Here is a 12,582-nt window from a genome sequence, read left to right on the forward strand (position 1 = left end):
AGCGGCGGGGACTGAGGCGCGGGAGACCCGGGGAGCTGGGCCGGGAGGGGACGCGGGGCGGTGGGCGGCAGCACCGGGCCCAGGGCACCGCCGAGGGACGCCCGGGACCGAGCGGAACCCGGCCCGGCGCGGCTCCTGCGGGGAGCGGGCGGGGAGCTGCGGCCCAGCAGGGCCGGGCCAGGCCCGCAGCGAGGCCCCGCGGGCAGGCCCGGCCCGGGGACCCGGGGCAGAGGACACCCGGGGGCGGGCCGCTCTCTGCGTTGCGGAGCCGCCCCGAGAGGCGGGCCCGGGCCGGAGGGCTGAGCGGCGGCTGCCCGAGTAAGGGGCGGCGGGGGAGCGGGGCAGGCCGCGGCGGGCGCGGGGAGGCAGGGGAGGGCAGCGGCGGGCCGCCCGGGGAGCCCCGCGCTTCCTGCCCCGGGAACGGGCGCTGCGGGATCCCGCAGGCCCCGGCTCTGCTCCCCGGGCGGGGTGCGGGCTGCAGTGCGGGAACCGGCGGTGCGGTGCCTGCCTCGCCTCCTCAGCCGAGGGAACCTGAACTCGCAGGTTTTTGTCAATAAATGCTGTTTCTTCTCCCTTCAGTCCGCAGGGCCATGTGGAACGGCGCCGCTCTGTGCTCCCTTGGCGGCCCGCCCCGCAGGGCCGCCTCTCCCCTGCTGCCCTGGGTGCAAACCTTAAATCGCGAGTGGGACAGAAAGTGCGAGGGCTGGTGTCACGGCGAACAGCCAGCGAGGACGTGCAACGTGCTCCCCCGCCGTTTAGTAAGTAGTAAAGCAAAACGCAGACGGTGTGCCAAAACTTACCCTGTTTTAGATGGACGTATCCTGTCCGTGTACCGACATGTGTTTGAAGAAAATTTAAGGAACAGTGAGGCTGTTATTAAAAGGTAATAAACTGTTTTTGTGCTGTTCTTAAAGTATCGCTGCGTGTGAGACGATGTGAGAGTTACTGACGGGCACTTTTAGGAGCTTTTAACTTAGGAAGAATGCTAACTGAAAAATTTAAAAAGCTGTTTTTTTCCCTAACCATTTTCAAGCTTCAGCTAGTTTCCTGACTCTTCTTTTCTTGGCCAGCTTCTCTGCAGAGTGAATTTTGCAAGGATCAGCACTTAAAAACATCAGCCCCCCAGAACAGGAGCCTAAATGTTGACTGAAATGCCTAAACCTGGGTGCAGACTGTATTTAAAACAGTGACACGTGACGTTGTTTTGCACGTATTGCCAAGAAGTATTTTTTTTCTAGACGTTCATGAAATTTGTTTTGCGTTTCATGTTGAATCCAAAGACATACATGGTGACTCACGCATTTCCAGATCCCTCCTGAAGGAGCAGGGGACGGTTGTTGCGAGTAATCGCGATTCACTGGTGAAAGCAGGAAAAGTATTTTATGTGTTTGTCCTTCAAGATCAGGTGGCAAAAGTTCAAAGGCCTTTGTTCAGAGGAACGATCCGCGAGCTGGAAGCAGAGCTGTGGAAAACGCACTGTGCCCTCCTGTGGCGGCATTTACGACATTATTAAGAATCCTTAGCTTTTTTCTGCTGAGGTTGTTCAGTCGCTACAGTCTGCAGGAAGCCACAGTAAGACAAGGGAGTCACGTACAGGGTGGTGCCTAAATAGTCACGTCAAACAGTATTTTTAGTTAAAGATGATGCACCTTGATGACAAATGCTTTATTTGAAATAAATTAAGAACTTGGTTTAAGACCAAAATTATTTGCGATACCACATTTGTTTACGGTTTGTTTAATTCTTTATCGGTACTTGATGCTGCCCCGACAGTGACATTGGTAATCGCTTCCTCTCTTGATGATTGTGGTGACACTCTAGCGTTCAGTACTTTTAAAGTATCTCTTCCGTGCTGTAGAGCGTGCATCTCTCCTAGAATTAGTAATTTATTCCACTTACCAGCTCCTGATTTTTGTCGGGTAAGCGGGTTGAGGGGAGCTGAAGGAGGGAGCCCTTGACTGGATCCTTGTCTAGAGTAGCTGGGACGTGGAGGTAAACGTCCGTGCTGAATTAGGACTGGCACATTGTTTCACTCTTTTTTTTTTTTCTTTAATGTACAATTTTTGAATGGCGAAACTAAAATGCTTGCTTTAAATAGCAAACTTGTGCTTTTTATTACACTTTGTAAGAAACAATAATCTGAAAATGCAAATTTGACTTCATTCTCATCCCATTGATAGGAAAACTGCGGTACATGTAGGTACTGTGTTCAGTGTGAGAAAGGGAAACTTGTACGTAAAGGTGGTTTTCCTTAATTTAAACTTTGTTTCTTAAATCAGATATTCAGAGTTGCTAGAGACGGTCAGTAAAGGAGGGGGAGAACATGCCATCTTGCGTCATACTCAGAGAAACAAGAAGCTGTTTGTTCGCGAGCGCCTGAAGTTGCTGCTTGACGATGCGTCTTTCCTCGAGCTGTCTCCGCTGGCGGGCCTCGATATGCCGTACGGTGACGTCCCTGCCGCCGGGTGCCTGACGGGTAATTGCCAGCAAATGCAGCGTTGGGTGTAAGGGGACATTGGGGAAGTTCGTTTGTTTCTTTGCTTGTATCTTTCAGTATGGTTGGTATTAGATCTAGAGATGGGTTTGAACCAACGTGATCCTTAATATCATGCTGCCTGGGTGCAGAGTCGGTGGCAGCCTGCCGTAGTTGTGTCCTGCACGCCTTCGCAGAGCAACCAGCCTTGCTCTCTGAAGGCAAGGTGTTTGGAAGGAGGAAGGAGGATACATGTGATCAGGTTTATGGAATGTTTTAGTATCTCAAGAGCGCGCTTTCCCAGCAAAAGTGACCACCAGTCCTTTCCAGTAGCAGCATGAAAGGGTTCAGCCACTGCTGTATTATTCTCCTGCAATTTTTGCTGGGAAATCTGGGAGAAACCTTTAAGGAAAAAAAAGTTATTTCATTTCTTCTAAATTTAGTGATTTATTCTATGTAACAGTTACTGATTTTTGTCTCAAAAATTTTAGGATTTCAAATAAGCTATTGTCTGTTAAAGGAGAGGGGACCAAGTTACTGTGTGACACAGGAGCTGTGACGTTTATTTTGTAACATTTTTCAAACTATAGACAAGCCTTGTCATTGTATTTTGAGGAGCAGTTTCAGTTTTAAAAGTAACTAGAAGAACAGAGAATGAAATCCTATCTTTTGTCACAGACTGTTACATTTTTCAGTTTTAAAAAGGTATTTTTAATTGCCTTCCCTGTTATCTCAAGAGTTGGTAGTCAGGCTATATATTTTTTTTCTCTCACATTGTCACCAGGAGTAAGTTTATTTCAGGTTCTGTCATTTAGATTTTTTTTAAAATGTCATCTCTCTGTCTTCCAGAGAAGAGCTATAGATTTCTTGCCTGTGTTATATTTGCAACTTAATTTGCAGCTGCTTGGTAAAGTATAACCGAAAACGTCCTAGCTGTCATGTGCCGCCCTTGTTTCATCTCTGGTATTTTGCAGAGTTCTGATCTGTGTCTGTGGTACCGCTTACAGGAATCGGCAAGATCTGCGGGATCTGGTGTGTCTTCATGGCAAATGATGCGACTGTGAAAGGAGGAACTATTTATCCCATTGGAGTGAAGAAACAACTGAGAGCTCAAGAAATAGCCATGCAGAACAGGCTGTTGGCTGTGTACCTCGTTGACAGCGGGGGAGCGTTCCTACCACTGCAGGTAAGGTCAGAACCATTTCTGGAGGAAAATACCTACGCTCGTTTTAATCATCCTAATGTTTAGCAATAAACCTCAGATCTGTGTTTTGTTTTCTTGGCTGGTTGACTTTCATTGTCTGTTATATTTGAGTTTTATCTACAAATTGGAGTCCAGGAGATTATTTGAATATGGAATCGTAGAATCCCAGGATGGTTCGGGTGGGCCCGTTAAAGCCCACCCAGCCCAACCCCCCTGCCAGGAGCAGGGACATCCCCAACCGGATCAGGTTGCTCAGAGCCCCGGCCAGCCTGGCCTTGAACGTTTCCAGGGATGGGGATATGTAACAGTGGTTATCGCTTCAGCTAATCTTGCATCTAATCCAAGTTTAGAAACTTGAATATCAGTGGGGGGACAGAGTGCTGACCAAGCATGGGTGTTTTCAGCGTGCAGAAATGCGTTGGTGTCTTTAAGAAGTACATTGTTTGAGGTTTCTATTTTCAAGTTCAGAATCCCTACAATTACTCTGTATTTATTGTAATGTTTGTGATAGTACTGCAGAAACCTCCATGGCCTTTGAAAATGTAGGTTTTGAAATTCTTACTGTAAAACCAGACTTTGCACAGGCTACTTCCCAGTGTGCAGAGGTCATATTATCACAGAGACTGTAGCTGTTCCCTCTCCAGATGGAAAGCAAACACATAGAAAAAGTTTTTACCCGCCTTAAGAAATTGGATTGACAACTAAGTGTGCTGAAGTCATTTCACTGATAACGTACGAACCTGAGCTTCCCCTTCTCCGTGTCTACAGTCTCGGTTTGTGCAGAGTAAATTGGTTTCACAGAAAAACACAAGACTTATCTCAGCTTTCGAAACACATGGGTATTGTTGTGGAATTGCAGGATGTGTAAGGGGAATAAATAGCATAGTGAGTGAAAGTTTCAGGTACGGTTGTTAGTGGTGACCTCCCGGAGTCTGTTGTGAATGAATGGAGTGAAGAGGAAGCGTTGGCTTTTGTCGCTGATACTGAAATTCTGTCTTTCCTCTGTCGTGTCAGTCAGAGCTGTTTCCTGACAAGACGCACGGTGGCAGGCTTTTCTACAACGAAGCGATCATGTCTGCCATGGGAATCCCTCAGGTACAGTGCCGTTTGGAGTACAAGTGTGGTTTATGTGAGCAACCGAGTCCTGAAAAAAGTTTTGTGCTAATACAGATTCTAGGAACAACTCTCAAACATGCAAAAAAAAATCCTAAAGCTCATTTTTTCTACTTGTGGAGAAGGGAGATTCAAATAGCACCTCACATAACAGAATACTTAAGGATCTTCCAAATGTTTACGGATTGATTGTGATGGAAAAGCATCAGATCACCAGGTTACTTCAGAGTAAACGCTGAGCTTTCTCAAAACCAGCTTTGTTGTTCCTGCTGGTATTTATACCCCTATCTCATTGTTCCCCAAGCTGCAATTTAGTCCCTTGCATGTTTCTGAAAGAAACTGATGGTTTGCCTTTCCGTTCTCCCCTCTCCAGCATCCTGCTATGCTCTGATTTCTGTGTCCTTCAGGTGGCAGTGGTGTGTGGCTCCTGCGTAGCTGGAGGTGCCTATGTTCCAACCATGGCAGAAGAAGCTGTGATCATCGATAAAATCGGTACACTGTTCCTTGCTGGCCCACCTCTGGTGAAAGCTGCTACAGGAGAATATGTCTCTCCCGAGGACCTAGGAGGGGCTAAACTTCACTCCGAGTAGGTGAAATAAGTCTTAAAAATCAGAGAGAATTCATCATACTTAGCTTTAAAGAAAATAATTTTATCTTAAAATAATGTGAATGAAGCTCCTGCAGTGACAGGATACAATATGGTCCTCAAGGAGTGAAAAACAGGCGGTGAAAAAAAACCAGGTAGAAATGATACATGAATTATCAGTTCTGTATGTGGGAGTACCCTGGGGCTAGATGTAACTCTTTGGAATTAAAAAAGTAACATGGCATTGTAACTTCAGCTTTACGGCCGTCCACGGGAACTTTCCACTTCCACTTGCTCTCTCTCTGATAGAAATCTCACAGAAGTACAGAGGTCAGGCTCAGGGCTAAAAGTAGAACCTGTTAGTACACTGCTTGCTTTCCTTCTCAGGTATGGGGTTTTTGTAGATCAGCCCAATGGAAGGAGAATTAAGTGATGGTACGGGGTGAGGCAGGGACTGGACAAATCTGGATTTGTTCCCTGTTCTTCCCCGTCCTTTCTGAACAACTTCAGGCGAGTCAGTTCCTCTGTGCCCGAGTGACCAGCTGTGGAAGAGGGATGGTATCACTTCTTGTCCTAATGTAAACATCAGAATACATGAATTCAAAAAATAATTGTGAGTGTTCAAATACTGTGATGATGGGGAAAATGCATAAGAAATTCAGGTTTTTCCCCTAAACTGAGTGGAGAGGTGGTATGACTTCTTTCCATTTGGCTTGCCTGCTTCTGAAGACACTAGACTGACTCACTCCAGAGAAAAATCTGAATGCTAGTGAAAGTACCTGAAGGAAGGAAGAAACATGGAGATCCTGCCTGCCTCTGCTGTTAGTGAGGGCTTCATAGCAGGGATGAGCAAACAGGAAATAAACCTGATGGTGGCTGTCTAACCATTTATTTACGGCTATTTTTCTATGTCAGAAGTGTCTGTGATTGCCGAAGTAGTTATTCCCTTCTAGATAAGGAAGAAGGGTGGCTTTGCTGCTTTCTTCTTGGCAGTCTGTGCTGCGTGTAGGGTAACCAGATTCCGTACCTCTCTCACAAAAAGAATCACTAGTATGACAGTCAGCTAGCTATGTTACACGTGATAAGTTACTGTCTTTGTATCCAGGCTGGAAATGCTTATTTTTAAATATTTTTCTAAAGTTTGTTTTCCCTTTTGTTTTCCCTTGTTTGCAACAAAATCATTGTGAAAATAAACTCAAAAGTTTTTCTTTAATATAGGTGAGCACAAGGGTCACAGGGAAGAAATTGTGAATTTGGTTTTGGGTCAGATTGCACGGAAATATCACTGGCTGAACTGCTTTCAGCTTGTTCATACAAGATCAAAACCACACTATTTTCAGGGAGTTTGGAGAGTCACAGTACAGATTAAGGTTTTTCCTTTAGTCTGGGTTTTCTGTCAGAATTCAGATTTCATTAATTCAATACTAATTAATGCTCTCTCTCCTAGAGTGAGTGGCTGTAGTGACCATTTTGCATCTTCAGAAAAGGAAGCCTATGAATGCATTCGGAATGTGATCTCCACGTTAAATTATGATCCACTGCCCGAGGAGGCCGTGGAGCACGACAGTCCTCTCTACAGTTCTGATGAGCTCTTGGGACTGGCACCGCAGGATTACAGGTGCACTCTGCCTGTGAAATTGGTAAGGGGACAGATCCCGTGTTCCTTCGTCCGTTTGCGCTGTCTCGTAGCTCCGGATGAACAGGCAGCAGGCTGTTCTCTCTTGGAGAATCCTGAAGTACCTGAGGTGTTCTGTGTTATTGCCTCAGCAGTTGCCAAACTATCTTGAGTCTGCAACAAACAGAATGGCAACAATTTTGTAGAATTATAGAAAATATTTAAGCTGCAAACCTGCTCGAGATAAGATAATTGCAGATTATGCCAGCTGATCCCCATCTATTTCCACGCGCTGTTTGAGATGCTGTTATGTCGTGTACTCTTTTGGCTGCCTTGCGAACGTGTCCTGTTTGCCTCTCCTCGTCTTTTTTTTTTTTTTTCCTTCCCTAAAATAGTCAAGACTCTCTCTTGTAACTTAAATGCCTACTGACTGAAAAAACAGCAAAGCTCAAATTAAACTTGTTTGAGGCTGGAACAGATACTAATCCATAAGCAGAGACATGCAGAACTGCGTGTGCTGTTTTCATTGTGCTGTTCTAGAAGAGATTTAGTCTCCAAGGATGTGAATCCAGTATCCTTTCCAGGGGTAAAATCCTACGGATAAAGGGATTGACTGAGTGTAGCTTTGGAGGCAGCTTTTAAACTGTTTGAAAAAAGCATGAGCAATATGTGTTACGCACACAAACTGTAACTGCACACGCTGGGTTTTTAACAATATTTTGATGCACATGAACAACTGTGCTCTGTAACACTGAAATAAACTTGGAGTTGATCTTTGCCTCAGAATACACGGTTGGTAATCAAACGTAAACACAAATTTGATGGTTTGTGCATATTGAGTATTTAGCAGAGTGTGAGCCGTCAGAAGGCCTCTACGCTCGTTTAGGTGGACTTCTTGCGTCATACAGGCCTCCTTGCTGTTGGAGCAGAGCATATCTTTTAGCAGAACTGTCCTCTTTTCATTACGTTCCTGTAGTAAAGACTCTGTTTCTTTGCAGATTCTGAGCCGCCTGATGGATGGAAGCAGATTCCAGGAGTTCAAGGCTAATTACGGGACAACGTTGGTAACAGGATTTGGCCACGTGGAAGGGTAAGGCTCTGAGATTTCACTATCAAAATGTATGGAGGTGTTTGTCTAAATAGCTTTCTAGGTTTTATGGTATTCCAATAACAATGTTTATGAAGTTCTGAATCACTCGAGAATTGGTCATCAAATACTTCTAGGAAGCCTGGTCTTCTGTCTCTGAGCTCTGAATTCATCATATCTCAGGCCAGCAGCAGCAGAGAGTGATTACAAATGAATGGTTTGCATGACTTTGTGAAATTATTTGTTCACAAAAATTACTAGCCTGACAGTTGGAATTTTGAAGCAGATTTCTTAAGAAATAAGAAACAGCATCTTCAAAAGTGTTCCTTCCCAGGCTGAGCTGAAAGCTATCATCCCTTCTGCCATGTCGTCACCCATACAGTAAAACCTTGTGTAGTTCTGGTCAGATTGTATTATTAACACGTCCATGAAGGCATACAACTTTCCAGTCAAATCATATTAGGAAAAAAAGGTCGTAAGGTAGTAAAATAGATTTTTAGAGCCTCCTTAGGTTGAAAGTATAAACTTTGCGGATTGACTGTTATGTGTCTGTTTTGTAGGCGCTTGGTGGGGATCGTGGCTAACAACGGGGAGCTGTCTCATGATGCTTCTCTCAAGGGCAGCCATTTCGTACAGCTGTGCAGTCAGCGGAGCATTCCCATCCTCTTTTTCCAAAATACCGCGCCACATACAGCAGAGCCAACAAGCATCTCACAGGTGTGGCATTTTTAGTTCAATGTGCTTAGTTCAAGCAATGCCTAGTTCTTGTTTTGTTTAAGATTACGTTTTGAAAATTGTTGTTGAGAAAACCATTTTTTAAAACTACTCTTGATGGTTTAAACCAAGAAGCTTCATAATTATTTTGTTCCTAAATAATTCCATTAATGTTCTCAATTTATTCTAATTAAAAAAAATCCACATTAGATTCTGTGAGCGGAGACTGTTTCTGCAGCCCTGTTCCTCCCAGCTGTCACCAGCACTTAGGACAAAGCCTGGCATAATTGCGTTGTATCCGAGCTTTGCTGGATGCAGCCCTGGGAGAGCAAGGGTTGCACTGTGTTGTAGGTTTTTGTACGCTGGTTATGACTGTTTTGCTGATTTACATTGTCCCATAAGTGCAAATGGGCTGTGCTGGTTAGTGATGCTGGCCTACTGTTGTGGAAGAAAGAATCCTACAGAATTTTAGAATTTTAGAAATACAAGTTTGGTGGGCACAGAGGGAATCTAGAAGAAAGACTTAAAGGATCTGAAATCTTTATTTTCATTTCAGGCAGAGGCTCACTCCCACAGGTTAAAAGCCCAGGCCTCCATGATGGCTGCTGTTGCGTGTGCTGCTGTTCCCAAAATCACCATTGTAATCGGCGGCTGTTTTGGGCCCGACAGTTACGTTATGGTACGGGTAGCGTGAATACTAACGGGTTTGGTTATAGACTTCTTACCAGGAGTTCAGAGCATTTCGTTTTTAGATCCGAGTCAGCTGTTGTCACAGACGTTTGATGCAATTTGCTATTTCCACTGCTTTTAAAGTACGACATGCATCACAAGGTGTGATTACAGATTTGGTCTGCATCTAAGAGCCTAGAGCCAGTTCTAAAAAACAGGTTATCTGAAAAAGTCCCTACTCAGAGCCAGTCCTGCCTTTTCCTCAGCACATGCTGTTTGTTTTCAGTGATCAAGGAACACCTCTGCTTTAGCTGTGCTGCTGTGCATACTGTTCACACTGCCAGTAAGTGCAACAGGGCTCTTTCCTCAGAATTAAACACCCAAGGAGGGTGTTTCCTCAAAGGAAAAATGAAATAATGACACAGGAATATTGAAGGCAGTGGGGGTTGTGATGGTTGGCACCGCAGGGTGTCTGTACTCATACAGGAGGTGTAGCATTAACACTTTACTAATTAACCTGTATTACAGTCTGCCTTGAACTTGGTTGTGTCATCCTACAGCCATCTTTTTGTGACTCATTTCAATGAGTTTGTGCTTTTTTTTGTAGTGTGGGAGATCGTTCAGTCCAAACTTTCTGTTCCTGTGGCCTAATGCAAGAGTTGCTCTGGTAGACGTAAGGCATTTCTCCACAGTCCCGCAAGCTGGGGACGATGAATCGGAGCTAAAACATCTGAAAGAAAAGTAAGGACACTACATAGAAACCCTTGCAGTTCCACTGGGATTTAATTAGTTAAATTGCCTGCTTTTGTTCATCTTGCAAATCAACACATCCCAAACAAGTAAAGCAAACCTTAATCTGCTGAAAAATATTTCAAATGTCCATGTAATTCTGTGTCTGCTCCAGTCGTCTGAATGTGAATGTGGATGGTGCGTACTGCAGAACGATCAGATCTGCTGTGTATGGCTTGCTGGATTCTAATTAACTTTAAGAGTAGTACTGCGCTAGATTGAAGGATGTGCCGCCTTCACCTATGATTTTGGTTTGCTGGCCTGATGGTTCTTATTACATTTCTGTGCTTTTAAGCTTGTTTATTACTCTGTCTTCTCTAGGCTAGAGGCAGAAAGCACTGCATTTTACTCCTCTACCAGACTCTGGGATGATGGTGTAATTCTCCCGCAAAATACTAGAAAGGTAGGGGGTTTTTCTTTATATGCTCTTTACAGTACACTTTATCCTCAGATGTGCAGAGGATCTTGCGGTGAACGTACAAGCCTGCGCCTCGCTCAGGGTCGGTGGCGTGCTGGTTCCCAGAGCTGGGTCTCCCACTTCTCCCTACATTTTCTGTGGCACTGAGCTTTGCAGTTCTCATCTTTTCTCTTCCCCATTAGTCTGTCGAGAAAGTTTCTGTTGAATTCTGGTTACTTGACTGCAGCATTCTCTCACTGAACCCCTTAATTGACTTTACCATTTGATTCTGTATCCAAATCCTTTCTTTTCTGGGCTTGCATAATCACCTGTATCTTCACTCTTTTAAGTTCAGGCTCCTTACCATTCACACGCTTTCCATTCTTTTGTCCTGGGATGTTTCTTTTTGCAACTTTCTCTTCCTGCTTGTAATTTGCTGCTTACATTTGCAATGGCCCCTCCACCTTTCTATTTACTTTTTAAGTTGGCAGACCTCCACTCCATTAGATTCTTTCTGAAAATCGCAGCCTTCGTTCCTCTGTTTTGCCTGTTATATTGTTTATTAGCAATGCTTTAAATGTTCTTTGTGCTTCTGCAGCTTGTTTACTAAAAGATCACGAATAGAGCCTGCTATCAATTAATCCTGGTACAGGATGGTACATGTTTATGGTACTCTGTAGATGTTAAATATTTTCTCTAGAGTTTGTGGGTACTTTGATAATGGGAGAGCACTGAGAAGTATTTTCTAGTACTCGAGCCCTGAGACTACCTCTCTCTAGGAACTGCACATGAAAAGAACATAAGTGAGAGTTGGAGTGGATCATTGTCACTCTCAGGAACTTTCACCAGCACACCACAACTTATCTCTGCATATTTAGCTGTATTATAAAATATTGTTCTGCTACTTTATCCCAGTTCTTCCTCACAGATGGAATTTACGTTTAGCTTTGGCTGAACTGACAGCACGTGCGCATTCAGGTCCTTAATGTGCTTTCTTCGGAACAGGCTTTTAAAAGGCACCATGTGCTCCAGTAGCAGTGGAATATGCACAATGAAATTAGAAAAATGCTTATTGTGACTCTTGATTTCCAACAGGCTACACAAAATGTTTATGAAACTTATATGCCTCATATGATAAAAGTTAACAAAATCTTGATGGAGAATTATCTTGTTTTTAAAAACCAAAACCAGTTGATATTTTCAGTCCCTATTGTCACAAGACACCAAGGAAGATGACTTTTCAGAAAGAGATGGATGTTCTGCTCATTTTTGATACGTGATTGGGAATGGTAGGAGCACCGCTATGTAATAACAGACATGGACTGCCACGTAATATATCTTCATGGGAGTTTTACAGGAAAATAGCTTCCCCGTGTTCCAAAAGCAGTTCTTTTGTCACCACAGCGACTCTAAAACGGTTCAGTGGTCTCTGTATGCAATGGATAAGCTCTGGGACCCTGAAGACATTTCTTCCTGTACGTTTCCTCTGCCCTTGTGACACATTGCACCGACATCTATTGCCAACACCTGCTCCTTTTAAATGTTCACTGTTTTGCAAAAAAGAACAAACAAATGCAGTACAGAATGAATGCATAAATAGTAAGTTTTACTATTTTTTTTGTTTGTTTCAGAGGCTTATTGCTTATATTGTCTTTTGTTTTTATTTAGGTAATTGCGCAGTGCTTGGAGATCATAGAACAGCAGAAGTACCAGGTCCTGTCTCCGTGTCGGTATCCTGTCATCAGAATGTGACTGCAGCCATTCTCAAACAATCAGCTGTTTAAAGTCAGCACTGTGTACTAGAAATGTTTAATGTCAATCATTTTCTAAGTCTTTGATACCATTAATAAAAATATTAATCCTGAATTTTAAGTCTATTAGCAATAAGTTTGTAATTTGAACCATAGCCTCTCTTACTACATTAGTTGAAAATTT

The 12,582-nt window shown here is 43.9% G+C and overlaps 1 protein-coding gene across 1 annotated transcript; it reads left to right on the forward strand.

The window, feature by feature from the left end:
- The first annotated feature begins 3 nt into the window (after positions 1-3).
- On the forward strand, positions 4-12,511 carry LOC104485056 (uncharacterized). The gene is made up of 13 exons (XM_086753142.1): positions 4-318; positions 580-883; positions 2,280-2,476; positions 3,481-3,659; positions 4,692-4,772; positions 5,198-5,376; positions 6,824-7,016; positions 7,990-8,081; positions 8,639-8,795; positions 9,349-9,471; positions 10,069-10,202; positions 10,572-10,653; positions 12,316-12,511. The coding sequence occupies exons 2-13, from the start codon at positions 591-593 to the stop codon at positions 12,397-12,399; spliced, it is 1,794 nt and encodes a 597-aa protein (XP_086609268.1). The 5' UTR covers positions 4-318; positions 580-590; the 3' UTR covers positions 12,400-12,511.
- Positions 12,512-12,582: the final 71 nt, after the last annotated feature.

This window comes from Chlamydotis macqueenii, chromosome 8, assembly GCF_036417535.1.
Source record: "Chlamydotis macqueenii isolate bChlMac1 chromosome 8, bChlMac1.mat, whole genome shotgun sequence".
NCBI classification, from domain to species: domain Eukaryota; kingdom Metazoa; phylum Chordata; class Aves; order Otidiformes; family Otididae; genus Chlamydotis; species Chlamydotis macqueenii.

Coding starts and splice junctions, on each gene's coding strand:
- LOC104485056 (XM_086753142.1), top strand. CDS start 591: ATGTGGAACGGCGCCGCTCTGTGCTCCCTTGGCGGCCCGCCCCGCAGG. Junction 3,660..4,691: donor GAGCGTTCCTACCACTGCAG/GTAAGGTCAGAA, acceptor CTGTCGTGTCAG/TCAGAGCTGTTTCCTGACAA. Junction 8,796..9,348: donor AGCCAACAAGCATCTCACAG/GTGTGGCATTTT, acceptor TTTTCATTTCAG/GCAGAGGCTCACTCCCACAG.